General features: G+C 43.6%; 2 protein-coding genes and 4 long non-coding RNA genes across 9 annotated transcripts; 3 read left to right on the forward strand and 3 right to left on the reverse strand.

Annotated features, from left to right (window-relative positions):
• LOC139835299 (uncharacterized) lies at nucleotides 1–26,811 on the forward strand. Its single transcript, XR_011751093.1, has 3 exons — nucleotides 1–226; nucleotides 335–457; nucleotides 26,295–26,811. It is a non-coding gene; the product is annotated as an uncharacterized lncRNA (long non-coding RNA).
• Nucleotides 1,216–24,098, forward strand: LOC127335447 (uncharacterized). Its single transcript, XR_011752501.1, has 3 exons — nucleotides 1,216–1,663; nucleotides 23,045–23,144; nucleotides 23,924–24,098. It is a non-coding gene; the product is annotated as an uncharacterized lncRNA (long non-coding RNA).
• LOC127329259 (uncharacterized) lies at nucleotides 4,342–5,555 on the reverse strand. Its single transcript, XR_011751092.1, has 3 exons — nucleotides 5,541–5,555; nucleotides 4,447–5,459; nucleotides 4,342–4,356 (listed from the first exon to the last, which is right to left on the reverse strand). It is a non-coding gene; the product is annotated as an uncharacterized lncRNA (long non-coding RNA).
• On the forward strand, nucleotides 9,567–19,350 carry LOC127335445 (O-fucosyltransferase 9). Of its 3 annotated transcripts, XM_071826596.1 has the most exons (7): nucleotides 9,567–9,955; nucleotides 11,112–11,166; nucleotides 11,267–11,406; nucleotides 11,649–11,816; nucleotides 11,952–12,142; nucleotides 18,243–18,372; nucleotides 18,583–19,350. In XM_071826596.1, the coding sequence occupies exons 3-6, from the start codon at nucleotides 11,296–11,298 to the stop codon at nucleotides 18,256–18,258; spliced, it is 486 nt and encodes a 161-aa protein (XP_071682697.1). In that variant the 5' UTR covers nucleotides 9,567–9,955; nucleotides 11,112–11,166; nucleotides 11,267–11,295; the 3' UTR covers nucleotides 18,259–18,372; nucleotides 18,583–19,350. The 3 variants fall into 3 exon arrangements, with proteins under 3 accessions (XP_071682697.1, XP_071682696.1, XP_071682698.1); XM_071826595.1 differs by having other exon boundaries at nucleotides 11,112–11,406; XM_071826597.1 differs by lacking the exon at nucleotides 11,112–11,166.
• Nucleotides 12,953–20,226, reverse strand: LOC127335444 (uncharacterized). Its single transcript, XM_051362094.2, has 9 exons — nucleotides 19,510–20,226; nucleotides 19,265–19,426; nucleotides 18,937–19,185; nucleotides 18,642–18,851; nucleotides 17,918–17,974; nucleotides 16,280–17,815; nucleotides 15,578–16,142; nucleotides 13,127–15,484; nucleotides 12,953–13,042 (listed from the first exon to the last, which is right to left on the reverse strand). Exons 1-8 carry the CDS (start codon nucleotides 19,934–19,936, stop codon nucleotides 13,144–13,146), a joined length of 5,547 nt encoding a protein of 1,848 aa, XP_051218054.2. The 5' UTR covers nucleotides 19,937–20,226; the 3' UTR covers nucleotides 12,953–13,042; nucleotides 13,127–13,143.
• Nucleotides 20,878–24,092, reverse strand: LOC139836141 (uncharacterized). Of its 2 annotated transcripts, XR_011752503.1 has the most exons (5): nucleotides 23,964–24,092; nucleotides 22,698–22,820; nucleotides 22,500–22,589; nucleotides 21,470–22,225; nucleotides 20,878–21,401 (listed from the first exon to the last, which is right to left on the reverse strand). It is a non-coding gene; the product is annotated as an uncharacterized lncRNA (long non-coding RNA). The 2 variants fall into 2 exon arrangements; XR_011752502.1 differs by having other exon boundaries at nucleotides 21,470–22,589.
• Nucleotides 26,812–27,601: the final 790 nt, after the last annotated feature.

Consider the following 27,601-nt stretch of genomic DNA (forward strand, 5'->3'; position numbering starts at 1 on the left):
AACAGACAATGCACGAGCACGAGCCCGGCCGTTTTCAGTTTCTTGCGTTTCTCTTTTCTTTGATTCTCGGAGATTTAAGGCACCATTTGATGAGCCGTTTTGTCCTACAAATAGCCCTGTCAATCCTCTCCATTTCCCCTCAAACCTTACAGAACGAGAGCCACCAAGCTGCTCGCAAACCATCTCGCAATCTCGCGAAAACTGCTGCCGTTCGTCGACGACTACGGTGGATACCGGCGTCCCCTTGACCTCCCTCTGCCTCCACTTCGATTCCTTGATTCCTTGGGCACCTACCTGACAAGGTTTTGTGCTTTTTCTTGTTCTAGTTCGACAGGTTCGTCGGCGACCGACGCCACAGTCCACGGGAGCATCTCTGACGAGTGATTCCGGCTGACTCCTTCCGCTCCGTCGTCGTCTACTTCGCCATCAACCTCGTCTCGACTTCGTGCTTTGGTAGGTACTGGGAAGTATGGCGCGGCGCACGCCGCGCCCGTGGTTTCAATGTTGCAGGTAGTATATGGTATCACTACTAAGTGAGGATATCTTTCTAAAAAACTGAGTACCAAGAGTGAATAAATGGGAGCTGTTTTTGTAGATGTTCATGCCGTATCTTGCAAAGAGGACGCTGTGAATTTCTTTCAAAATTTGCTGGATAAATAGCTAGTACCTATGGCTGGAACACATCTGCCTGGATAGTGGATACCCTTTTTTTTACAGTCATGCGAAGGACGCTCTAGGTATGTGTGGACCGGCCTGCTCTACCGATATGGTGTTTTGGCTTATATGTCTAGATGCACCTATTATAAAAAAAATGTATTTTAAATTTATTTCAAAATATTTGAAAATTTCGAAATAAAATTCTGAGTGTGCATCCTCACATTCTATGTTAGCTCACAAAAGTTTGGCAGGAAAAAACATTTTATGTGCACTATGTAAAAAAGATAAAAAAATGTCTCCTTAAAAGCTATTTTGGAGCCCCTAAAATTGTTTTTTTACACTGGCCATAAGAAATAATATTTGTCCGTCAAACTGTGCGAACATAAAATATCTGGGTGTTTTTTCCAGAATTTTTAGAAAATTTAAACTATAATTTTGAATAGTGGGTGCATTTACAGTTATAAGCCAAAGTAGATTTCTCCTGTCTACGGTCTATTTGGAACCTAAGGATGTCGCTGTCACCAATAAGGAGAGTAATAGAGAGAATTAGGGTGGTTCGCATCGTGTCCCAAAATAAGGAAGTGGTTCGCGTGGCTCAGTTGACCGGTAGGAAGCCACTGTCACCCACTCTTCTTCTCCATAGGATGCTTCAGCGGCGCTCTCCTCGCTGTGAAGTGTGAACTCTCGCCATAGGATCTGTAGGAGCGGCTGGCGGAGGTTTGGTCGCGGCCATCGAGGATAGGGAAAGATGGGAAAGCAGAAAATGCGCTGGAAGCCGGGATCTGGGGCGGTCGCTGCTGCTTGATGCAGCCGCATCAGCTCGTACGTTGGTGAACAAGAGCGCAAGCGGAGAGCTGGAAGCCACCGGATGGGTCTGGGAATTAGGGCAGTAGAAGAAAGCCACCGGAGGCGCGGTTTCCGCGGAGCTCGGGAAGCTTTGTTCTTGCTCCGGCGGCCACGGGCCAAAGCGAAGTTCATGGGGATGAATGGATGGGCTGGTAGCCTGGTACGGTAAGCTTCTTTTGTCTGAATATCTTTCTGTTCCTGTTAGCCTACAGCGGGCGTTTTTTGGAGTCATCTAGGAGAAATAGTCTGAAAAGAAGGAAATACTGCATGTTTGCCCTTTATATGCAAAAACAACTGAGCTTTTGCTTTGTTTGCGTATATGTAAAAATTGTACGCCTCTGTATTCGATTGCAAGAACGTACTTCATAACTGAATTCAGTGGCGTGTTTGTTGTGACATAACGCTGCTTTACAGTCATAGATTTGCACATGTATCTTTCTAGGTGTTTTGCAAACTAAAATGTGCTAAAGGAAAATACCTCTAAAGAAAACCCAAACAATTAGAGGGAAGAAATGGCCGTTGTATATGCAGATGTTGTTGCCGAATCTTGTATCATTTGATGGCACATCTAGTAGACCACTGGTGCAATTTCACAGCTGGGATTGATATTACTCTTTCAGGAACTTAAACTGAATCCTCCACACCGAATATAAGCTACCTGTGTTTTTTGTCCAATCGAGTGTCGACTATAGGGCCTGTTGTCGTGCATTGGCAAGGTGGTGTTTCATGATCTCTCCCTGTTGCTCTCTATACCTGCAGTTTAGTAAAGTTTGTTCTAATCTAACTTACTTGTAAATATGGCACCATAGAAAACAGATGGTGACAGATTAGCATGCGCACTCTCTCCTGATGAAACAACTTATAGTATTGGACATGCTGGAGAATACATCAAACGTAGCAAGATAAAATCTCTGGTCAAATGGCTGCAGTACATAAATGTATAAGGAACCAAGCTAAAATAGCATTCAGCTATAAGCATTACAATCCACATTGCGCCATGTTCAGTAGAGGTGCCACAAAATTACTATCTTAATGATATGAGAGATAGGAAAAGTTATCCGAGATGGCTGACAGCAGGAGAAGTACAGAAATTCTCTCGTGTAAAACATCAGCATATAATGTGTGGCTGCAAATATCTCAAAGTGACTTGACATTAGAAACGAAGCATAATGTGGAGGTACATACATTTGTACTAGGAGGCAGTGGCGCGGCGGCACGCCGCGCCCGTGGCCATGTTAGTCAGCGAGAATTAGAAGTAGCTGGTGATTAGAAGGTTTATTGGTGTTATCGGTAGTGTTTTTAGCAAATGTGAATTTGTATGCATAATGTAAGAGGCAGCACTAATAGAATTTGAAATGTAATGTATTTGCGTACATCAGTTGATGCATTGTTGGCGGGGTTATCTTTTTACAGTGCTGATTTATATTTCCACTGGTTTAGGCCAGAGGGTGCATGTACATGCTGTAGAGAATTTGACAGGATGCGTGTATGTAATGTTGAGACATGTGCGATTGTATTTCTAACAGTTGTCTTCTTTATTGGTAAAAGTAGTGCTACAGATTTGCCGAAGCAGGAAAGTTGATATCTGGAAGTTAGTATTTTTTTGTATTATGGTTTTGTGTTTTTATTTTTCTTGCGTTCAGGTCTTGTAAAATGCATTTGTCTTTTTAATAGAAGCGGCGGATTGGAAGTGCAAGGGAGATGTGCTGCTGTCTGTATTCGATGGTGATTAGCTGTTTCATGTAATTAGTAGTGGCTGCTTCTGCGTGGCAGCTGATGGCATATTGCATGGAGGGTGGTGCTGTTTTGGCTGATGTTGGTAGGTTTTCGGCTGATGCATAATTACGTTTGGTTCGTGCTATTTTAGGGTATTATTAAACTTTTAACTTGTCAAAGGTGGAATATTTTTTATAGCATGTAGCTAGCTGTTTGAAGAACTTGAGAAACGCCACTTCTTGATGCAGACCACAATATAGAGCAGGTACGTTTATGGTCTACATGGTGCAAAAAACAGAAGCAAAACCGATAACTGAGAGATAGCATGTTGTTACAATATGAGAAAACAATAAGAACTGGGGACTATTCAGATCCATGTATCAAATAATACAAACAGTACACAATTGCATAAAACAGAGCAATGTGCGTATCTTTCATTGAATTGCATTGCGAATTAGTATTGTATCAATGGATGGAGGATCAGTACCAACCATAACAAATTTAGCACCATCCATTTATATTCGAGTTTTTTCGGTTACGACCTGTGCACTTTGTTAAAATTATCAACCAAGTGGACTTATGTGTTAACTGAACCTGAACGTATGGCACTGCCGTGTTGCTACCTGAACCTGAACATGCGCGACTGGAGATGGAGGTTGGACTCGATCCCTTGGATGTGTTCACCAGTGGATCAAGTCGGTAGAGAGGTTGTGCAGCTCTAGCGGTGGTGCAGTCCTTTAGCCTAATTTGAGTAAGTTTGTTTCGAATTTGGTACTAATTTCCCTAGGGTTCATAGAGCCTTCAAGATTTCTATCTGAGAAAAACGACCTGTGCTTTAGCAAGGTAAAGTAAGATATGGCTGGTAGGCAGAACAGAATGCGACCTCGATTTGTAGTGCAAGTAGCAAATACTAATAGCATAAGTAGTGCGTAGGTTCGTTCCGCTCTGTAGCTAACCAGAGCATGGGAGGGTGCTGACCTTACGGTACGATACATAGGTGGATTGTACTTAACAGGTAATATTACAACATAGTTAATAACATAGTAAGGCGCTAGCTAGATGGAGTGGTCAATAAGCTTTTGCTGCAAGTTTTCGTCTTGCTGGTAACATGTGTAGCTCCTCTAAGCTGGATGATGGCTGCCATGGCAGGGAGGAAAAAGGAATAGGCAAAAAAGTTAGCATTGCTGTTACTGCTTTTGAATAGGCAGTATGGGTGTGTCCACTGACCTGCAGATCTCAGTAGCTTCATTTCTTTGGGAAGAGATTCTTGCTGATCTGTTTCTTGGCTGAGGGTGAAGCTGTTGTCTTGCCCTTTCTTTTTTTCTTCTCAGATGCAGAGGGTGCATTCTTGCAAAGAGGTAGCAGATGTTGTTAAGTTGGTTGATGATACACCTCTTTGGAACAGTAAAGCAAGGAGTAAGTGTGTTTGTACTGACCTCTTCAGCATCTGAATCAAGACCTTCTAATGCGTCTGTAGGAGGTGTGGCAGCAGAGTCGGTGTTGCCTTCGGATGGGCCTGGAATTTCTTTAGCTGAAGATGGTGATGGAACCTCTAACGGTGAATTGGTGTTGCTAGCTGCTTGAGGCGGGACTGGAATTTCATTAGCTGAAGACAGTGATGGAACCTCTAGCGACAGATTGGTGTTGCTAGCTGCTTGAAGCGGCGGCGCAGGACTGCCTATCAGCTCTGTGGCTGAGACACGGAATGGAATGTTGTCTTGCTCATATATTTCTTGATCATGTTCCCGAGTTGCAGAGAACAATCCGAACTGAGGCAATCTTTCCGGATTCGCTCCGCCTTACAGCCTTGCTTCCCATTGTCATTGCCATTGTAGCACGTGTGTGGCCCAGCCCATAAGGGCCATGCGGACTTGACGTCATCCCCACCTTCCTCCAGTATCTCACTGGCAGTCCCTCGTGAGTGCGGCACGCACCTTTTTCTTTGTTTCGGAGCGGGGCGCGTACTATTACCACTACGTACCACACCACCGGGTGGCTGGCCTTCATGCCGAGTCTTCCTCCGCCGCCAACTCGACGTCGTCGTAACCAAGCCTAACCAAACCTCCCTTGCGACAGCTGGTGGCAGATAGTCTGGTCTTCCTTCAGCTGTTCCAATCACCAGCTCTGCATCATAGCCTGTAAGAATTTTGCCTTGTGTACCAAAGAAAGTGAAGCATCCTATTTCCTCTTCATCCTCTTGAGTGTAACTGATATCTCTGGCTTTTACGTTTATCCTGTATCTGGAAAAGAAAAGTGTGTTACTTGTGAGGCATAAAACGGAATGGTATGGTCTGGAATGTGTGGGAAGTGTAGTTGTAAACCTCTGTGTTCCTCCTATGCAAGGGCATGCAACATCCGTGCACGTGAATGTACTTCCATTTGGTTTGGTTGTTTTCCAGCAGCTGTCGCACGACCAAAACCACCAGCCTTTTGAGTTGTCGACCTCTGTGATCTCGATCGGTATCTTGTAGTAGTTTCCCTGCACGTTATGCAAATACCAAGGTAGATATGTGATAAACAGATAAGTGGAGTGGACGTCGAAATACTGATTGGATCGGTGAAATGCATAAGCATACTTGAACATCGTCTCTTTCTTGTTTGTATAAAGCGGAAACGGTTGTTTCAACTGGATTGGGCCTTGCGCTTTGTTCGTGCCATTGAACCTGGTTAGGTTCATTTCCATACCTGTAGCAAGGAACTAACATGGTTAGCAAGCATATAGACAGTGGCATGGTGGAGAAGCTATAGTGGGCTGGCATCACATACTTGGCCCGTAGGGCGGACATCTCGGGAATGGGAATGTTTATATATGAGCGGGTCAGAGACGTGGCCTTGAAACATAGTTTACCTGCAGCAAAGAAGGCAAATTGTTAATGTTTTTTATCGGTGGTCAGACATGCGAGTAGTGTGCGAGTGAAGCGAGGAACCTAAGTAGTGGCCGACGGTCATGCTGACGAACAGTATGGCTACGCTGCCCTCTGCTGAGCTTGCACGAACGGATTCTTCATCAAAGTTTTCTGCTTGATGTCCCCACAGAGTGATAGTGAATTGGTCGCCACTGGGAAAATGGAAACACATGTTTATGATTGAGGTAGCATGAAAAGAAAAATATCATTGATAGGAGGCACAACATGGCTCATACTCAATGGTTTTAATCTTGATGTTTCTTCTTGGCTGTCCTTGTCCCTTTGGAGGTATGACGCCTGTCATATCTGTCACCACGCCGAGGACATCTGTTGTTTTAGAAGTGAGAAAAGCCGATTTAAGTATGAACTGTACAAAAGGATTTAGCAAGAAAGAGGAAGAGCTGAACAAAATGTCAACAGATTACCTGATAAAACTGTGACACTGCGGGCACGCTTCTCCAAAATAGAAAGTGGTTGCAGACTGTGGGCCACCAAAGGTATGCCGACAGGTTCAGGAACGGCTTGTTCTACTTTTGTGTATTGCGTGATAGTGATTCTGTGGTTGTTGTCCACTGTTTTGTATTTTCCACGAGCTGGTTTAACCATGAAGCCTTGGATGGTATAAATGGTACCTTCTTTCAAAACATCCTTGAACTGAGCTATATTGGTGGCTAGTACGTTGCCCTCCATTACAGTTCCCTGTATCAGAATCCAAAGATTTTGATCTGTAAGTAATAAGAAGTACGGAAGTTTCTATAGATAATGTATGTGTTGCAACAAACAATCAAGTTGGTTTAAATGAAAAGATAATTAGTATGTAAAGAGCAACAGAAGTCACAGCAAACCAAAAATCGTTGAAACTGTCGATCCATGGATACAACTTTTAGAATTTGAATGTTCCGATAAATCTTTAAAGTAAATTGTAGGTGAAACGGTAAAATATATATTTGTGTATGCAGACTGATAGACCAAGTTTGTGCAGGCTGAATCAGTAGGAAATTAAGCGAAGGGGTGCACATCGCGGTGCATATTGTAGATAATTACATATCGACATACTTTGGGTAGAACAACTACAAAACCATTCAATAATATTTTCTGAAAAAGAAGGGGTGCACATCGTGGTGTAAGCGTACGATGGAATTATCTCAAAAGCTATCTATTTGATTACTGAGATCATGTGTCATCCTACAGACATTGGTATGAAAAAGTTAACCTATATTTCCTGCTACATGGACTCGAGCACAACTTCTGAAGCTGAAGCCAGGAAGATGGCTCAGTTAAGAACATGATATTATTTCTTAAAAAGAAAAACACAGAAAAAGTAGCCCAGTAAAAACTAAAAGGTAGATAACAGTAAAAGGAACTGTCAATAGTACAACTAAGGGGTAGTTATCTTAAGACTGCCATCGAAGTTCCAGCACAATGGTATGCAGTCACAAAATAAACCGCCAAAGATCCAATGATAATTGTAAGCAAAGGCTAGTTATCTCAGACTTTTAGGGAAAGTGTTAAACGGTTCACAGACGTACATAAATATTTTCGTTTATAAGAAACGTGTTCAGTTCCAGCACAATGGTATGCAGTCACAAAATGAACCGCCAAAGATCCAATGATAATTGTAAGCAAAGGCTAGTTATCTCAGACTTTTAGGGAAAGTGTTAAACGGTTCACAGACGTAGATAAATATTTTCGTTTATAAGAACCGCCGTTCTACGGAAGCATAGAAAGTAGAAAACATTAATTTCAGCATGGTTGAAAGCATCTAACTAAATGATGAATCAATTACGGATTAATGTATGTTTAACTTACTTTTCTATCCATGTACATTTCGTAAAAAAGGTGTATGCTTCTGAAATAAATAAAAAAGAGAGACCATGTGTAGTATTTATTATTTACCCGCATAATATAATTTTCCAAAATATCCACTCAAACAAAAATTTCTTTGTAGGTATCTGAAAATTGACAGCCAAAGGAAATTGGTTTGCAAGAATTTTATTAAAAAATAGTAGTTAGAAAACCACAATGGGAGAATACCTTGAACGCACCATTTCAGTTCCTATTCTTACTAACCATCACACCACATTTGTACTGATTGAAATTTGCATTACAGGATACATAAAAAAGATACTTGCACAATAAAAGATACCTATCTAGTCTGCTACAGGGGGGTGAAATCATGCCGACTTAATATGCCAAAAAGACGTTACTTTTGAGATATAAATATAAAATAAATTTAAATAAGAAAGATTTCGTTTAAGGCAAAAAATAACGTGATTTAAAATAGAACAATAATATTCCATAGAGCGTCCCTTCAGACTCTTGGTCAAAACTTCAGCTTGCAGAAGAAATGGCATGTAACTTAGTTTTTTTGTTGTAACAGGAATTGTCCAATAAGAAAATAATATTCGAAAGATAACTGTATAGAGTTAGATTCTTTTCCGAATGGAGGAGCCTTCTAATGGCTGGTAGAGTTCTTTCCTTTTTAGTCATGTCATTCTTTGTGCTTAACGAATTTTTTTTTTCATGTTATATCTGAAAACTCACAAGTACTATCTTTTGACATGTTAAGTCGTGCTGATTATATTTTCTCTGTCTGAAGTAGACCTGTTGAACATGTCAACGTAGGCATCTGGTGTGATTTTCAGTAGCTTTGATAACAGTTCAAATTCCCATTTAAATCAAGGAAGGTGGCTGAAAGTACTAATCTGAGTTTTTTTATCAAATAAATGTAAGCATGCTAGAACTGCGTCACTATTTCGAAAATAAGAAGAATTACAGAGGAATACCTCGTGGTCGACCGCAGCAAATGCGAGCTCGTACACATGCCCTGTGTTTTGGTTCTTGGCCTCCCAAATCCTGGAGAGGCGCACAACGATCTTTCGTTTGAGCCCGTCCGGGGACAGGGCCTTCAGCGGCAAGGACTGCATCCTTGGCTCCCCTCGATCTGTGATTGAGCGACAGTGGTTAGGCAGAGGTGGATGAGGAAGAGAAGGACTGCGAGCAGAGAGATAGGACGGGGAGGCGACGTGGAACGGCAAGAAAACCTTGCGCCGACGCGGCAGCTCCGTCTGGATCCGCTGTCAGCTGAGCCGGCCCGGCTTTTCCAAGAAGAGAGAGGAGCTGTGTCTATGGACAGCTGTGTACCTGTATATTGCCTGCTGCGTCGATGGCAAGTGTAGACATAAACGCATCGCATGCAAGGCAGGTGTCAACATCCGAAGCATACCGAACGCGGCGGCTCACGCGTGGAGCGGACGATGGAAAATGGTGTTTTCTTCGGATAGTCTAGGACAACACGTGCAATCCATAAGTGACCGGGCCAGGCAATGTCCATTGGCCTGGCGGGCTACGGCTAGGTCCTTTACATGGGCCGCAGCAGCAAGTTCGGACTTAGCGAAGTTAGACGATTCGGCTGGCAGCATCTATCGTAGAGCGTCCTCCAGAAAAAAATCTATCGTTCATGAGGTCAGCTGAGGATAGGAACATTTTGGGGAAAAGGCAAATGGATCGGAGAAGAGTGAGCAGCTGAGCGGTGCGAGCTGCTGCTGCGGTAGCTGGAGACGGGGCGGGAGGAGGCGGTGAAGGTGGAGCAAAACCTGCGCGGCTTCCTTCCCGTCCAGGCTGCAAGCGCCGAAGCCATTCGGCAGGAGCACGGACGGCCTGCGTGGTCGGATGGGAAGACGGCGTGCTGAAGGCTCGTCGGATGGGGCCGGCCGAGCTTCTTGTCGCCACACGCCGCACCGCCAAGCTGAGCGCAGGGAGGACGAAGGAGCGCGGCAGCGCAGGAGGCCGACAACCCATGGATTCAGACATCAACAGCTAAACTGACGGTATGTTGCCTCTCTCTGTACCGGTTGAGCTGAAGAAATTCCAGCTATAGGAACAGCGGTAATTCAATCTGGAGTACAAACAAAGATGCATCTGTGGGCAAAAAACTAAAACGAAAAGGGTAAGAGCATTAGTAGCTGACACCGGTTGGGAACTTGCAAGCAAATGTGCGTGTCAAGACTAATAAATTCTGTAAACGTGTGGTGCAATACAACTATATACAATTACCAAGATGTTGAATAATTCATTTCCAAGCTACATATGCGAGCCTCTACACAGGAAGTATATTCACTGCGTGTGCTCATATTATTTGGACAGAAGTAGCTGTACTCTAATGGAGCTTCTCTCTGATCTTGCACTTTCCAACTCTCAAATTGTATCCAATCATGGACATATGCATTACTATGATATTCAAAAGAGTCCCTGCCCTGGGCATGGTGCTTATAAATAATATGAAAGGTCTTCACCATGTAATGAAGTAGCATTTGTTGTCTGATTCAGAGGGGTACTATGAGCCTCTAGCCATGTCAGTGCGTGAATGTCACGATAAAAATAATAGTCCTAGTTATTAGAAGTTACGTTTTTTTATTTTAGGTGGAAGTTGTAGTCAACTATAAGAAATCTAACCATGACAACCCATACTATCTTACCGACCTCTTTCCCTATCTTTTGAGAATTTATAATAACTCTGTGAATCGTTTTCAAGGGTAAATACATGTAAATTTTGCTCCAATCCTTGGGAAAATCTTCCAACCGCAGGAAACCAAAAGCCACCCAAATCTGTTAAGTTGTATTTCCAACATTTACTCTTGTACGGGACAGTTACTTAACAGCAGTTCATTTTTTAACTAATGATAAACCCACAAAAGTTTAATTTTGACATTCTACTTTGTATTCTAATATATATTGGTTCTGAACGGCATTTTTTTCTCCTAACTTCTATTAATGTTGCAGTGCAAGATTAAAGCAGATGGTGTTTACATGTTTCATCAAACTAAATTTACAGTTCTCTGTAGCATGTAAAGTTCATATACAATAGCAGTAGCGTTAGGTGTTTTCATCCAAATTTATTCCTTTCCCTTGTGCTGTGCCACGTATGAACACTATTGTATAGAGTTTCAGGATAATAATGTGTTTACCTCCTGTTATGTTTTTCAGCAAATTTAGTGATATTTTTCACGAAGATCGTTTTATCGAGACAGTCAGACAACATGTAAGGGTGGTGAAGGAACTCCCTAAAGATGTTTTGCTGCGCTTCAATCATAATATCAGCAGCATACTAAATATGAGAACTAAAGCCTACTCATCTCCAGATCACTATCTGCGCAAGGAATAGATTGAAATGGAAAATGCCCGTGAAAGGAGCTGGAGAGGAAAGTTTCACCGACCTGGTCGAGTTATCAATCCTGAGGCAAATAGAAGAGATGAAAAATGCCCACTTACTCCTCTAGAGGTTGGTATATCGTTTTACCCTTTTCCACTCTGTATGTTTGTATACTAAAACTGTGATTTAAGTCCTTTGGGCATATGTGCACTCAGTTACTTGAGGGTTTATGTTTTGTGCTTCCCTTTTTTGTATAGAATTTCTGTCCGCTACTTTAGCATGTGAAGTTTCAGGTCAATTATAGCAACTTTTAAGTTGAGTGCCAACTAAATTTACTGGAGATAATGTGTTAACTGACTGAATTTGAGCAGGTTGGTATGATGCTGCGAGGCATGGAATTTGACAATACAACCTTCCTCTATGTAGCTTCTGGCAAAATAGAGAATGCTGCAAAATACATGGCTCCCCTTCGCCAGATGTTCCCTCTTTTAGAGACCAAGGACACTGTTGCTTTGCCTGAAGAACTTGCTGAGTTTAAGGTATGGCTCCCCAGCCAAGCCTGATATTGTTCTGAATGTTGGACGACTATGCATGCATTAAATGTTCATCGATTTCACATTGATTTTGTTCATACTGTTTGGATATTGTCCTACTCACTAACCCATTTTCTGCAGGGGTACTCATCTCGGTTAGCAGCATTAGATTACACTGTCTCTGTTCAGAGCCAGGTGTTTGTGACGACTCAAGGGGAGAACTTCCCTCACTTTCTGATGGGGCACAGGCGTTACCTGCTAGGAGGGAATGCAAAGACAATAAAACCTGATAAAAAGAAGCTGGTCTTATCTTTTGATGATCCGAATATCAGGTTAGTTTGAGCTGCCATTCTATGTCGGCAGAGTATGATAGGTCAGAGTGAACCAGTTTCAGTTTTTGACTATTTTCTGAAATGCCTTCACCAAGCCTAATTGCTGAAGCAGTTGTTTCTCACCCAAGGCTGGCCTTCTTATCTTTCTGCCAACCATGAGTGACCTCTATAGCTGCTGCCCATTTTTCTAAATACATTATCTTCATAAATTGCAAACATTTCTTAGTTGGCCTTCACATACTTAATCTGATGCTAAGTAAATTCGAATACTCCCTCCGATCCACAATAAGTGTTGGGAACTTAGTACGAATGTTGTGCACTTATTGTGGATCGGAGGGAGTAAGCAACCATAAAAAAAAGGAAGAAAGGAAGGAAGTTTATTTATACATTATCTTGTAGCAGACACGTAGCAAACCATGTAGCAGAAAACAGACAGTAAATGAGTACAGCTGACTGACAAACTGAACTCTCTTTATATGCCTTGGTCATTCACCTTGAGGGCGCACACGGTTTCAGATTGCGGGCCGCTGCAGCCAGCACACAAATTTAGAAACTCCTTCCATTAGGTTTGATGGATATGTGGTAAAACAGCACACATGCCCATAAGCCTGTAATTTGTAGCATACAATCAGAACTGGAACCATAGACTGTAAAAAGAATAGCCAAACATAATACGAACTGAAAACTAATGGTACGAAAAAAAGTGCGGTGGAAAAGAACAGAGCAAGAGAGATGGTCTTATAAGTGACATCACAGTGAGGAAAAACAGAGTATTACAGAAGGAAACAGAGATAACCTGACATACACGGTTTAAACAACGGGAGAGTATCCCTGAACCTAGATCACATAGCAGAGCGCTAGAAAAAAAAGGAATCCACCGATTCTGCCAACAAATGGTACCTGCGAAGAAGAACAATTCAAAAAGAATGTACAACATACAAAATGCAGGCAAAAATAAAACATGTGCATGCAAACAAAATATACCATGTAAGAAGTGACATTCATAGATGAGCAAGAGCTTCCTGATACACTATATTTCTAGTCTGGGTAGTCGGGTTGCCAGATTCATCGAGCGCCAATACTTTCAGCCCTTCCCTTGATGTTACCCTTGAGATTGCAACATAGAATTGCCCATGCGAAAACACCGGTTTGGGCAAGTAGACCCCAACCTTCTTAAGAGTTTGACCCTGGCTCTTGTTGATAGTCATTGCATAGCATAGCCTTACTGGATACTGACGACGCTGCAATGTAAATGGCCATTTGGTGGCTGGTGCGTGTAGAACAATTCTTGGTATGCACACACGTTCACCAATATTGGTCCCTGTCATAATTTTAGCTTCAAGGACCCATTCTCCTAGACGTGTAACCATTAAACGGGTGCCATTGCAAAGTCCAATAGCTTGGTTAATATTCCTTAACAACATTATTGGAACCCCTACCTTCAATGAAATCCTATGCTGCGGAAAGTTTGGAGGATCGATCTTATGGAGAAATTCAGGAGGATATAACAGTTCCGCATCAGCCGCATGGTCGAGAGTTTTACATATAGAATCACAGCTCTCGAACAGCATCTCCTCCCCAGGCACCTTAGAGAAAACAGTCTCATTGATAGAGTCGGCAACTTTATTAGTAGGACACACAATGGCGCGGTCTGCCAGATAAGCTGCATCAGAATACATTTGAGTAAATGAATCATACACTGCATCAACAATAGCAGAAATAGGATCAGAGTCTGGCAGCAGTGCTGTATCTGGTGGCAAGGAGATCCATGAAGGGGTAGCCTCTCCTTCTCGTGTATCCATGTGCACAGCTCCATCACCGACATCGAGGACCCACTGCGCAAATTCCTCCAAAGCAGCTCGTTCCTCATCCGACAACTGTGGATTAGACAATCTCATATTTCTGCGTAGCTTGAGGACAGTTACATGCTGCCAAAGGGGTGACTTCATAAGGGAGGAGTTCACAATTTCCGCTCTACTGCCCCCTTCCACAACAGGTAACACTTGCCTGAAATCCCCTCCCAAAACTACAGTCTTCCCACCGAAAGGGAGCAATTTCCGTGAAGGTTCATTCGCAGACAAAATGTCCCTCATGCTTCTATCAACCGCTTCAAAGCAACGTCTGTGAGTCATTGGCGCTTCATCCCAAAGTATGAGTGTTGCTTTCTCTATTAATTCAGCTAGATTACTGCCCCGGGAAATGGTGCACATGCTTCGCTCGTTGACTTCAACAGGTATCCTAAAACGTGAATGAGCCGTCCTTCCACCTGGTAACAGAAGCGAAGCTACACCTGAAGAAGCTACAGCAAGAACGACATGATCATCGGCTCGTAACCTCGCAATAATAGAGGTCCACAAAAACGTTTTGCCTGTACCACCATGACCAGAAACAAAGAAAACGCCGCCAACAGAATTGAGGGCTGCACGCATGATCTGGTTGTAGATACAGAGCTGATCTTCATTTAATCTTCCATGGAAAGAAGAAGCCATTTCTCTAAGCTCATTCCTGTCATACTGTAGCTCTTCTAAAATCAACCTATTGCCAAGCAACCTTGCATTGCGAATGGAGTCAGTAGATATACCGAAAGATGATAAGGAGTAACCATTTTTACCAAACATAACAGATAGCTCGTGCAACAGCTGAATGTGTAAATATTCAGAAGGGATTGCCTGAACAGTATCATTTAGAGAGCGTGCAATCTGGAAAGCTATATCATCTGCCATAAACCGCCAATATTTATCTAGAAGTCGTTGGCCATCAGTGACACCACAAAATAGCAAAACAGTCATGAATAGATGTCGCAACTGATAAGAAGAAGCCCATTGAACGGCTTCATCAAATAGAAGGAACCACTCGTTGTCATCACCAACCAAACCACGCGCCTGGCAAGCTGCCTTAAAGGAGGTGTGCAACCTTCCATGGTAAACCTTGAGGTCATTGAAACTTGTAGCACCAGCCACAACCGTGAGGAGCATCCGAAGATAGAAGAGTTCTCCGCAGCTAGGATGCACGTTGTAGACACGGCCAATAGGAGGGCCGAATTTGAGTTGGCGCCTCCTCCTTCGCCATCTCTTAGCTGATGCGTCCCACCTCCACTTTGATGGAAACTGCAGATACGTAAGCTCACGAGCATCCATGTACCGCTGGTTAGCGACAAACCACTCAGTGAGCATAGTTTTATATTTCGAAGGATTGCGAACAACGTCGGCAAGGTTATCATCCTGGCTATATATAACCCGGTTCATATTTTCAAGGTGCACCACTAATCTTTCAACAGAAGGTGCTCGAACATGAATGTCGAATGCGAACATACGCCAACATGCCTCACACGCAGACAAATACCTAATCCACAGTAACGAAGACGACATAAGAAGGTAGAACATTGGAAAAACACTGGATTACCAAAAACTAAAAGGGTAAGCAATCTGAATGCACCTGCATTTTACATACTCATCTATCTCATTTCTTCCAGTAGATTCAGAGCCTGTAGACTGGTACATAGAATGAAACCGGGCCCTTGCCATATCATGGCCCTTAGCAAGGTACTTGAACAAATATTTAAGAAGATTGGTCTTATTACACCACTCCACATTAATGTGAGCTTGGAATTTTTTTAGCAAGGAAATATTGTAAGGAACAATCCACCGATTGTCGACACGAACACCATTCTTCAGAATATACCTGTCGTTCTCACTTCGCCGGTACACCGGAAAACCGAGACCATCAATTGTAGTCTCTTCATTAAATTCTTTGGGATATCGCTTAGAGCAAACACCGTCCTTCATACATGGAGAATCAGGGTTGTGTTCACCACATGGACCATGCACCATAAACTCCTCCACAAGCGCATACCCCAATGGATCGGTAGCATAATCTGGTATCTCTGCCGAAATAAAAGAATCTATGGTAGAAGGCGTGGGGTCATCCATGTCGGCATCCAGCCACACAAGGGTATGTATGTGAGGTAAACCTCTTTTCTGGAACTCGACAACATATAAATCTGTTTCATGAAAGGGAAAAAAGGGAATAAGTAAGCAAACACACCACACACGGAATAGGCAGAACTGTAACTTATGAAAGAAAAAGTGCAGTAACTTGTGATGGAACAATGGAAAGCAAAACAGAGAACAGGCATACATGCATGGACTTGACCAAACGCCTCGCCCCGCCTGACGTCTCCGCTAAATTCATTAATCTTCATCTTGAAAACACGTGTAACTATATCCGGTCTATCAGCATGCCTCTGACCAGGCTCCATAAGAAGAGCTTCAGTTATTTCATCCCACTTAGGGTTGCAAGTAAATGTAATGAAAAGATCAGGCGCTCCAAAAACACGACAAATAGCCATGCCATCCTGGTAATTCTGAATCATGTACCGAGGCCCTCCAGTAAAACTCGAGTGCAGAAGATACTGCACCCCGACATTTTTGCCACTGGAGTTCCCCTCACCAAGAGCATCAGAAATACCCTGATATGTCTCAGACCGAAGAGTGGTCTGGTTCCAGAAGTGATAACTCAATCTACACGATTCAACACAGGAATAACAGTCCACAAGAAGCTGCTGCGACGATCGACCGCAGCAAGTAAAAGGATTTGGCTCGCCCTTCCTATAATGGAAACGATAACAATAGTACTCAAGCATGGACACCTGGTTGCGTCCAGTCGATGGCATACCATCAACCTGTCGGTACCTGATACCAAGATGGAACCCGATGGTAGCATGAGGAAACAGGAGCGGGTACTGGAGAGCCATGAGAGAGGGGTTGAGTGGCGAGATGCGCTGAAGATAACCAGCCTCCTTCTGGACGATAATATCGAATCTACATGCTTCTACAGTGAGGTCGTCAACTATAAGAGCAGCCAGCTCAGGGGCGGTAGGCAAAGAATACCGATTCCCATGGTCTGCACCCTCATGACCATATAAACGAACAGCCACCTCAGGAGCATCAGGAGAAAACATTCTGTCCTTTGCCATACGAAATGTCTGCACAAGAGAGTTACACCCATTGAGCATTGTAGTTAGAGATTGCACAATAGCGGGATCAGGTTCCTCCCTACGCCGCCGCTGACGCCGGGCTGGCCGAGTAGAAAAACGATCTGAGCCAACTCCTAGTACCTCCTCTCTTTGACGGCGCTGACCAACAACAGATGAAGACTGAGCAGCTGATGCAGAATGGACACCAGCAGCAGTATCATCATCAAGTTCACCATCCTGACTAAATATACCCATCCTATGATCTAATTCATTCTGAGTATCATAAATGTATAGCTGGGCAAATTTAGGAACAGAATCACCCTCTGGAGGCAACAAAGAGCCAATCTCATGACACACCACTCCACAAATCTTGAACACATATGGGCCATTCCCAACATTAACTGTTCTGTCAACATGAACACCGAGAGATGTGAAAGCAAACATAGCATTGTATTCCCGAATCAAACGCATAAACCGATCTGACTCAGAACCGCCATCAAAACGCATAAGCTCAGACAACGGGGAAGGCCATTCCGGATAAATCGGAAGAGACACCCGGCCACCACGACAACAACCAGTATACACACGGTGGTATTTCGTACTGAGACGCTTATTACGCTCCTGATACCAGTATGAAGCACCACAGTACTTGCAAATAAGATGAGGGCCACCGTAGTAGGACCTGCCAGGCCAAGCAGCTGCAAACAAAGATGGAAAACGCATAGTCAACACATATAGAAGAAGAAAGCAGACACCACAAAAACAAACCAACAACACGAAAGGAGCGTTCAATTACTTACCTTTGAGAAACCTCACCAAGCTTGTAGGAAGAGGCAACTGAATATCAGCAGCAACACCTGGTAAAAAATTAGCAGAAAAGGAGAATGAAGTTAACAACAGGAAACAAAATGCAAGTAGAAGGCAGTACAGAGAGGCAAAAAAGTTGGAAGAAGAACCAAACAATTGGAAACCTAGGACATTTTGAGAACCAAAGCGTAGAACCATGTACCAATCCATGCAATCAGCAAACATTTTATTCGGGCTGTTGTCAACCTATTTCGAAAGCATTATAAGCAAAAGTTTGATAACTGTTTCTGACAGCAAGAGGTTGGCGTGGATCTGCAGGTGTAGATCTTGCTGATGACGTCGGAAAAGCATGGTCAAGCATGGCAGTACATTTTGAAGATAATTACCGCTGGGAGCATCCGCAAAGCAACCACACCAGCATAAACAGAGGAATCAGAGGCAGACGAAGGTAAATAATGTGTAAAACCTAGAACCTGACTATCTTAGCTGGCCATGCTGCTATGCACGGTAGCTGTTTAGGTTCAAAAGGTGAAGCTACCACACATGGAGTCTAGAACCACATATCGTTTCTAAAACAACAGGAAAAAGGAACACTTTCTAAATGATTAGCACATAGCAAGTTTGAGATGTAACATTCCCATTACGCTGTTTACTTCAGGTTTCCGGACCATGCTGAAGCCCAGAAGCCATTACTATGAGAATGGTTGGCGGCCTAACCTGCCTGAAGAAGAGCAGTTTGCCGGCATATGTCAGAATGCGGACGACGACCCTGGCGACGACTATTCGAAGCTGACCTCCGCAGGATGCCTCCATGAGAATGGCTCGAAAGTCGATGGGCCCGTAGAAGAGCCGTATGCTCTCGCATAGCCAGACGATGACGACGATTGCCAGCTGCTCTTTCGGAAGAAGTGGAAGGAGTAGCGGAAACTGAAACACAGATGAAAACATAGTGAAGCAGAAAACAGGAGAAAAAAAGCACGAGAAGTGTGGAAAGAAAGCAAGGTGGACGAACCACGGCACCATCGATCAATTCCCGCAGCTGGCACATCTGGCCGCCGAGTGATATGAGCAAAAGGAATCGCAGGACTTCGCACATCATCAGCAGCAAGGGCGTCAGCAAGGGAAGAATCAGAAGGGTAAACATCAGCTGAAGATGGACCAGGCGCGTCAACAGCTCGCAAAGAAGCCACAGGCAAAGGTGTCCATGAACTCTGGTCTCGCAAGGATGGCAAATGTGAGCCGTTGTCCACAGGGAATAAATCTGAACAGAAGCAGGAAATAAGTAAGATACAAATCAAGAAGATTGAGATAAGAAAAGGAAGCAAAAAATGAAGACAAACCAGGTAGAGAGGCAGTAAAATCTTCATCGGTTAACGAAGGGGCGATAGCAGAGTCGACGACAACATCAAACGCCCCAGGAAAAAGAGGCTGGATAGAAGCGCCGCCAACGCCAGCAGTAAACCCATCCCTGACATGCTCTCCAGAACGGCCAGCGGAATCCCCTAGGTAAGCAGCAGAAGAAACCTGATAAGAAAGGTGTAAAGAATTCTGCAAAGAAACAACAGCGAACAAAAGGCATCAGTACCAGAGCCTGAATCGATAACCGGCCGTTTGCCCAGCCAAATTTCACGTCTTCTCAGAGTTTCTGCCTCTAATAAACCAGGCAAAGGCAAAACATTGCTGTCAGGCATGAACGATGAAGAAGATCCAACGGCAGTCTCAGTCTGGTCTGCAAGAGAAACAGCAGAGAGTGGACGCAGGGACGCCGCAGGCACGGGCACCAGATCAAAATTTGCAGGCAAGATGGAGTGCGCGCTCCCGCGAGAACGGCCACGAGCACGACCCGGAGGCCTCGCACGGCGCAGACGACCACCGTCAGAAGCAAGACCACCGCGAGGCGGACGCGGAGGCAAAGCATGAAGGCCACGACGGCGGCGCGGAGCCGGGGAGGGAGAATGAGAAGAAGACGGAGGCCGACCGCGCCGCCGGCCAGCAGAAGCGCGCGTAGGCATAGACTACCTGCAGAAGAAAAAGCCGGCCACCATTACGAACCAAGGAGGAGGAGGGAGATCAAAAAAAGTGAAGAAAAAAAGAAGAGTCCGGCAAGGCAAGAGCAAGATCACCGTGACGGCGAGCAGAGATCAATCGTGGACGGACGAAGAACTAACGCAAACCACGATCGGAGGAAGACGCATGCGTGGGAGTTTCCGTGAGTAACCCCAGAAGAAAAGGAACATAATTAATTGGGAAGGAGAAAATTAAGGGGCGCTCAAAAAGGAAAAAAGGAGGTTGCAACACGGTAACACTGCAAGCAGACGTGGAAGCAGCACGTAGCAACAAACCAACAGTAACGTGGCAGAAGAAAAACGTGGAAATCCAGGAGGACGGAGAAGCCGGGAAAACGAATGGAACTACAACTTGCCGGTTGCCGGTCACCCGGAGGCCTAAAAAAAAGGAAAGATTAAACGGATGACCAACCGACTAAAGGAGTGGAAAAAAAATCAGAAAACGTGGCACCCTTTGAATGGACGGAAAGGAAGGAAAATAGGGCATGAACAGTTGCCAAACTAAGGAGAACGGTTAAAATCAGCTACGCTTTATATAGTGTATAATGTTTCTGAAACAGTTCATGCAGTAAGCCATTTTAACCTTTTGTCTAATGATATGAGATATGGCGTGTAAGTTAATCTTAGGCCTAAATCCAGGGGCGCTGCTGGCTGTTGCATTAGGAATTTAGGATGCATTGCTCTACTGCAGTTTTTTTTAGACTTGAATGACCAGGAGGAAAAATGCTGAAAAGTTTGTAGCAAGTCCTGTGTCACGTGATGGCACATCCAGGAGGTTACTGATGCAGTAGTCGGTAGGCCGGACAACGACACATGAAGCTGTTGCAGTATATGCAAGCCAGCCGAAAGAAATAATAGTAATAGCGAATAAAACGACAGGAGCTGCCGTTTCATTAAATCTTAAGCTGGATAATTCTGTGGATGAAGTTCTAGATACCCGATAATTCTGTGGATGAAATTCTAGATACCGGATAATTCTGTGGATGAAGTTCTAGATACCGGATAATTATACATAGATAGTCATGCACGGAGCTGTATGCACCAGCCACTCAGACACACAGTTCTAGGTATGCAATCTCAGAAAACTGCTAAGATATTCATCTTGGATACTGTTACATAAGATAGGCTTAATAGCATAAGCTGGCAAGCTGATGAGAAGCCTCATCTCCCAGTGGTTGATTTATTTGCTTGATTTTCCCTAGTAGTGAGCTTATTCTGGCCTCGTCCTGCAATGTATGTCTGCAATGCAAATAGGATGTAGAATAAGTGCTTCGGTATGATGAAATGCGAGGAGCTATACAACAACCTGGCAAGGCTAATGTTTGTGCTTTCCCTTCAAGAGCGTCTTGGCTGGGCCTTTCTTGTTGTTGGTACTCTTTCTGTTCTTGTCTTTGGTTGCCTCAACCATGTCCTGGTAGAAAGAACATTAGAGCATATCGGATCAATTGTCTACAGAGAGTCACCTAGGCTACTATTTACCTCTTCCGTGTGTTGTTTGTGGGCTGCTGTTTTTTGCGAGCTGGTTTAGTGTGCTGAGCTCATCGGCCGGTACAGCCACCTTATAAGTTATTGCAAGGCTGGATTGGCTAGAAGATGGCAGTGCTGGCACTGAGTCATGTATCAGTTGGGCCTCTGGGATGGTAAAAACACCACTCCAGGATCAGCATTGTAGGTCTCCTTGTCTACTTGAGCGATGATAGTGCACTTCTTGCCAATTGTTGTCAAAATGGCAGCAGGAACAAAATTATGACGGCCTCGAGTAAGTGCAGCAAGAAGATCTGCATCTCTGCCCGTGAGAGCAGTGCTGCTCTCGGCCTCTCGCCGAAGAACGTGGAATGGCCAGTGACGGGAATGCTCTCAGCATTTGGCTCCACGTCTGTTGCGCTTACCTTCAGCCTGTACCTGCATATATCAACTGTTCTTTAGCAGTTACATACACATGGCAAAGCTATTTGTCTCATGCTTCTTGTTTGTCTACGCATAATTATACCTGCGGTGTTACTCCGTGGTGAGACAACTGGGGCACCTACGGCCTACGGGAAACTCCAGCTTGAACCATTTTTCTCCAGCACCGCTTGCAAGCATAGAACCACCAGTCGTTTGGATCGTCCACAATGGTGACCACCCATAGTATCCCTCTCTTCTTTGCATAGGTCATAAAGGCTGACCTCAGCTGCTTCAATTCTTGCATTGTCGAAGTTCTCACAGTCTACTATGTAGCACTTATCTCCAAGGCTACAGAAAGTGTTGTATGCAAATCATGCTTGATTATTGTTTAATGAATATACAGAATATAAGGTGTAGCGCAGGTTAGCTTTCGCAAAGAGCATCTATCTCAGGAATGGGTATGTTAACGTGCCAGCAAACCCAACATCCCTATGTAAGCACATGGTGAACTTGTTAATGCTGTAAACGATGGCCTTAAACGGGAGTGAAGGCATTAGATAACTAATGCTGCCTTAGGAGGTTCGTGGAACTCGCGTACCTAAAAATAAAGTAACGTTCATACCTACGAACAACACAAACACGTTTTCCTCCGGAGAAGCCTGCTGGATATCTTCTGCATCAAACTTCTCGGCCTACTCTCCCCACAGGGTGACTATTGAAAAGACAAACAAAACAAATAAATGAATAGGAGAACAACATAAATACACCAGAAGGTAAGATATGAGGTACAAACTAAAATCGAAAGGAATAGCAAACAAACCAGGATTAGAAGAACTCGTGCCAGAAAACGACGCCAATAAAGGGTCAATGAACCTCCCAACCGAAGAATTAACAAAAAGATCAGAGGCCAGTGAAGGACCATCCGGATGCATTTGAATATTACCTACAAAAACAAAATTTATCGAACCTGTAACTTCTTTTGATTTTTTCCATACTAAATTGGTTAGCATTAATGTAATACTCGCTCGGCTTGCCTATTTATGTGTTTCTCTCAGACTTCTTACTCGGTACTAACCTGTAGCACTGTCATTGCCTCTCAACTGGCATGTGCATGAATTGAAATGCCCATTAAATTAATATGTTGCTGATGATCTTTTTACATTTCAGGTGCAAAATAATATGCAGGAACTCAGTATGCAAAACAATGTGGCAAACTATGCGGTCTTGCACCAAAATGATTTTCGGTAAGCAGCCATGGGCAACTAAGGTAACATGTAGCATAGTCAGTTATTATGTACTAATTCAAATTATAGTCCAGTCGGTAATTTAAGTTCTAGATGAACCTTAATTTATGTCAGACTAATTCCATGGTGAAAGTGAAGAAAAAAAAGAATGCAAGGAATGCGTGTGAGCATATGCTCTCAGCTGATGGCAAAACGCGCGTAAAAGATGAAGGTCGGCATATAAAATTTCTACCATGCCTAGGAAATCAAGTTTGTTATATAAAACTTCTAGCACACATCGCTTTACACCGACAGTTTCTTTTCCTTAGTGAAAAAATTATTTAATAAACCTGAAACCTTTAATGGTTACAGAAAGAACCTTTAGTTTTTTCAATAAGATCGATGATGAAAAGGTGTGCCTAATAGCATCACGGTTATTGTGCCTCAGATGTCAATAGCAACGGAAACAGCTGTACTGGTCCTTATATGATCTAGTCCTTATATGGTTTAGACAAACGAAAACTGTGATGCTAGTCACACTACATTTAAAATGAAACATTGAAGGATGCAGTTGTCTACCACCTAACGAAATCACAGGTTACCTACATTATTAAAGGATGCATTTAAAAGGCCCTTACAAATTTAGGAAATAACTCTAGTAGCCCGTACAACTATCTAGGATTATAGAGGCACAACACAACTATAAGAATCTGGCTTAGCTACCAACATTAACATTCCATTTGTTTCATCGCGCCACCTATGTGGACTACTGTTTCATTACTTCCTTCTCAGCATCACTAATCTAAGCATTTCAAATTTGCAGAGGTAGGATAAAGCACAGGCAAGACAGAAGAGTAAATTACCGCCAACAGCGGTGTCAGGAAGCTCTTCAACAGGTCCCTTGCCTAACCATATCTCCCGCCTCCGAGCCTCTACATCAGACATTATAGGCAGGACAACAGTGTAGTCTGAAGGAACATGCCTGGAAGAATTGTTAGTAGACGAAGCCCCGAAGGCAACAGAACATGCAATCGTAGGCCTACCCCGCCATAGAGAACGGGCCGAAGGGCAGTACTTCGTGCGCGCATAGGCGACAAAGAGCGCAGAGAGCCAGCAGCCGACAGAAGGAGAACCCACAACCATCGAAGAACAGCCACGGCCAACACTCACAGCAGGAGCAACATCTTGCGAACCAGGCGTGGAGGTGGAGAAACTGACGTGGAAGGTGGGTTTTCAGGCCGACAACGCCCAGATCCCCGATGTATGTCCATAGCAGGTTGCGCAGCAGATGGAGAACCACCAGCAATCACGGTGGGAACCCCAACCGACAAATAAGCAGAGAGATCAGAGGCAGTAGCAGCAACCAGAGGAAAAGCAGAAGACCAGTAACCGCGGAGAAACCGTGGCCACGCCCACAGGAACTTGATGAACGACAGCGAGACTACACAGAAGAGATATCCTCCAAACCACGGCAATGATGCGGAACCGGCAGCGGAGGCAACGGCGCCGAGGGCATAGGCAGCGGCACGGACGTCAACAAATCAGAAACAGGAGGCAACTCATCGACGCCACGCCGGCGCGTGACCAAAGGTGGAGGCGGCGACGCGGCAGGTGAACGGCCTCGCCTACGGGCCAACCACATGACGCCCACTCATACAAAAGCCTGCAAAAAGAAGACCAGATTAGACAGGACAGTGAAGAAGAAGATGGAGAAGAGAGCAGAACAAAACGGATGAACCAAAACCTAGCAGAAGCGCAAGGAAGAGAATTGAAATCAAGAATAAAAAGGACATCAAGAAGGAGGAGACACAGGAACGCCGAGATGGAGCCGTGAGGGAAAGGAAAAATTACCAGAGGAAAGGAGAAAAGAGGGGGAGATAAGCGGCAAGTAAATAGCAAACCGTTCCAGAATATCAGCAGCACAACACGTATCCCACATGAAAAGAAGACGTGTCGCAGATGGAAACCCACTATCTAAGGAAACCGGAGCCACCGGAGATCAGAGGTCCACGGAAGGAAAGAAATAATAGGAAAAATAAAGAACCGGTTTGAAAAGAAGGGAACAATCGGATAGCTTCCGGTAATCACGTATTGTACGAAGGAAAATAAAGTGAGAGGAGAAACTGAACCAGCGGGAACCATGGCCATCTACAGGGAAAAATGCTTAGGTGGTGATGCGTGATTAGAGGAAACGATAGAGGGAACAGTGCCCAAATCTCTCTCCTCACGGTAAAAGGGTTCAGCTTTGATATAGTTTATTATTTATTTATTTATAATAACCCAAGCCTTCTAAATCCTTGTATATCGCTGGGATCGGCCACCGATCGCACGTGCTGACGTAGGGTAGTTTTATACGTCTGCGTGTGCTCGTGCGTATACAGGAAAATAGCTAGCTAGATCCCCACTAACACATACACTTAACTGTTGATCTCATCTAATGGCTAATGTTAGAGGAGGTGATATCATCGTTTAGTATTAGTTCTAAAATCCTGCTACTAGTCTCTGGTGCGCGTGCAGACATTGGTTATGGAAGCCAAATCTTACTTTTTATTTTGGGGCCAACTAATCTAGAAAGTAGTATATATTTCAACGTGTTTTTTTTTATATATAACCTGAACCTGTATCCGAATCAAAGAGACCACGTCACCTTGCCACAGTAGAATATATTTTCTATCTTTTTCGATTTAGTCCGCGCAATGCTAAACCTTGTAAAAATCATATCCGGAGTTCTACAAATCGGAACGAGACAAATAATATGTCCCTGAACTCTTAAAAATGCGTAGAATATTATAGATGCATCATATTGCACTTTTGCATCATGTTCATTCACAGTTTTGCAGAAACTAAATTAGAGTATTTTGGCTATAAAATGAGTTCTATAGAATATTTCGAGCGATTCTTTTTGCTGTTAGCTGAAAATCAAATCCTTTGTACAGTAGTACAATAAAAGAATTAATTTGTCTCTTTTATTTCATTTCTATATTTTATATAGTGTTATAGACCCTTCTAGTGTTAGAAAATGTTTTAAATATATATTAAACAACACTAAAATTATGACCATGGCATCATGCATATAGAATACAACCAGAGAACTACATAAGTGTGTTTTGTTAAATTTAACTCACATATGCATGCATATTTTATTTCTTGTGCTTGTCTATGTATGTGTGTTTATGTAGTGTTTTGGTTTGTAGATTGTTTGGATTGTCAAGAGTGCTTTTGTGACGAGTGCACCAATCCCTCTCCTCATCACCAAGGCAAGTGTCACTCATGTCCTATGTTTTCTATGCATGTAGTTTTTACTTAGTAGATATTGCATGTGTAGGATGTTTTCAAAGTATATGCTATGCTATGCTAATCCTATAGTCTTAGGATTTCCTCTAGTTTCCCTTAAGTTGCCATCGTAGGTAGTTTTGCTTAGCCATGCTATTAGTTACGTGGTTGGGATATCATGATGAGATGAGATGAAGAAATATGTTTTTGTTATAAATGAAAACAACTTGATAAATGAAACACCTGGGCGGATTGGTATGAGTGGAGCGTCTGCACGGTGAAAATTGGTGGGGTCCGCCGCCCAGGAACAAAAGAGATTGGACAGGTTTCATGTTTAGTAGCTTCTTGTACAGCCGCATGTCATATGGGCTCTGTCTTGACTAAGTAGGTGGTAGGGACCTGTCCCGACGTGACCAGCATATGTAGATGTGTAGGTTGGTACGGGTCCGTCCAGAGGGCTCAGGGCCTTACTTCCGAAAATAGTCTCGTCTTAGTCTTCTCCCAACCATTTGAGCAAAATGAGCATCATGGTGGAAAAGGGGCTGACTAAGTCGTGCGGGTAAAGTGTACAAACCTCTGCAGAGTGTAAAAAACTAAGTACTTAGCCGTGTCCCCGGTTACGGACAACTTTTAGCAACTGGACCTGGAGCTGTTGGAAGATCTCTCTCATCCCAATTTCTTAAGCTAAAACTTTGTGGGAAACTTGGGTAGTAAAGTAAGTAGCTGGATCGTCTGGTATCTATCCATGGTGAGCCAGCGTGATGAGAACCTGGGTTCATGCTCTTAGGTGTTATATTTTCCAAATAAAATGTTGATTTCAAAAAGATAGGGAAAATGCTTGCTTTCTGCAAAAAGGCCAAACTCCACCTAGCCAAATGATCATGTAAGTGTTAGGTGCCATTTGTGTCCACCATATGACATCTTGCCAATACAATTCCAAAATGTATTGACCCTTGTGGCTGTAACCTTTCATGTTGCAGGTGACTACTATGATTAAGTAATGCTGGATTAGGATCACGAGTCTTCGCTCAACATGTCTGCCTGTGGCATCATGAAGAAAGATGGCTCCATGCTTTTACTTTACCGTTGTGAACTCTGAATAACCGCTAGCCATGAGCTATGCAAGTTGTAATGAACTATGTTATTTCCGCTGGATCATACGTGTAATAATTGACCTTTGCTATTTGGTATTTCATTCTGAACTGTTGTTATCACCAGAATTTGACCG

The sequence above is a fragment of the Lolium perenne genome, chromosome 2 (assembly GCF_019359855.2).
Source record: "Lolium perenne isolate Kyuss_39 chromosome 2, Kyuss_2.0, whole genome shotgun sequence".
Lineage (NCBI taxonomy): Eukaryota > Viridiplantae > Streptophyta > Magnoliopsida > Poales > Poaceae > Lolium > Lolium perenne.

Bases quoted from the DNA above. Each gene is read 5' to 3' on its own strand.
- LOC127335445 (XM_071826595.1), top strand. From the start codon at position 11,296: ATGGAAAATGCCCGTGAAAGGAGCTGGAGAGGAAAGTTTCACCGACCT. The intron at 11,407-11,648 runs GTTGGTATATCG...GAATTTGAGCAG, and splicing joins GCCCACTTACTCCTCTAGAG to GTTGGTATGATGCTGCGAGG. The intron at 11,817-11,951 runs GTATGGCTCCCC...CATTTTCTGCAG, and splicing joins AAGAACTTGCTGAGTTTAAG to GGGTACTCATCTCGGTTAGC.
- LOC127335444 (XM_051362094.2), bottom strand. From the start codon at position 19,936: ATGCCTACGCGCGCTTCTGCTGGCCGGCGGCGCGGTCGGCCTCCGTCT. The intron at 16,143-16,279 runs GTATGCCTGTTC...TTCATGAAACAG, and splicing joins GTTTGGTCAAGTCCATGCAT to ATTTATATGTTGTCGAGTTC. The intron at 15,485-15,577 runs GTGCATTCAGAT...ACTGTGGATTAG, and splicing joins GATGAGTATGTAAAATGCAG to GTATTTGTCTGCGTGTGAGG.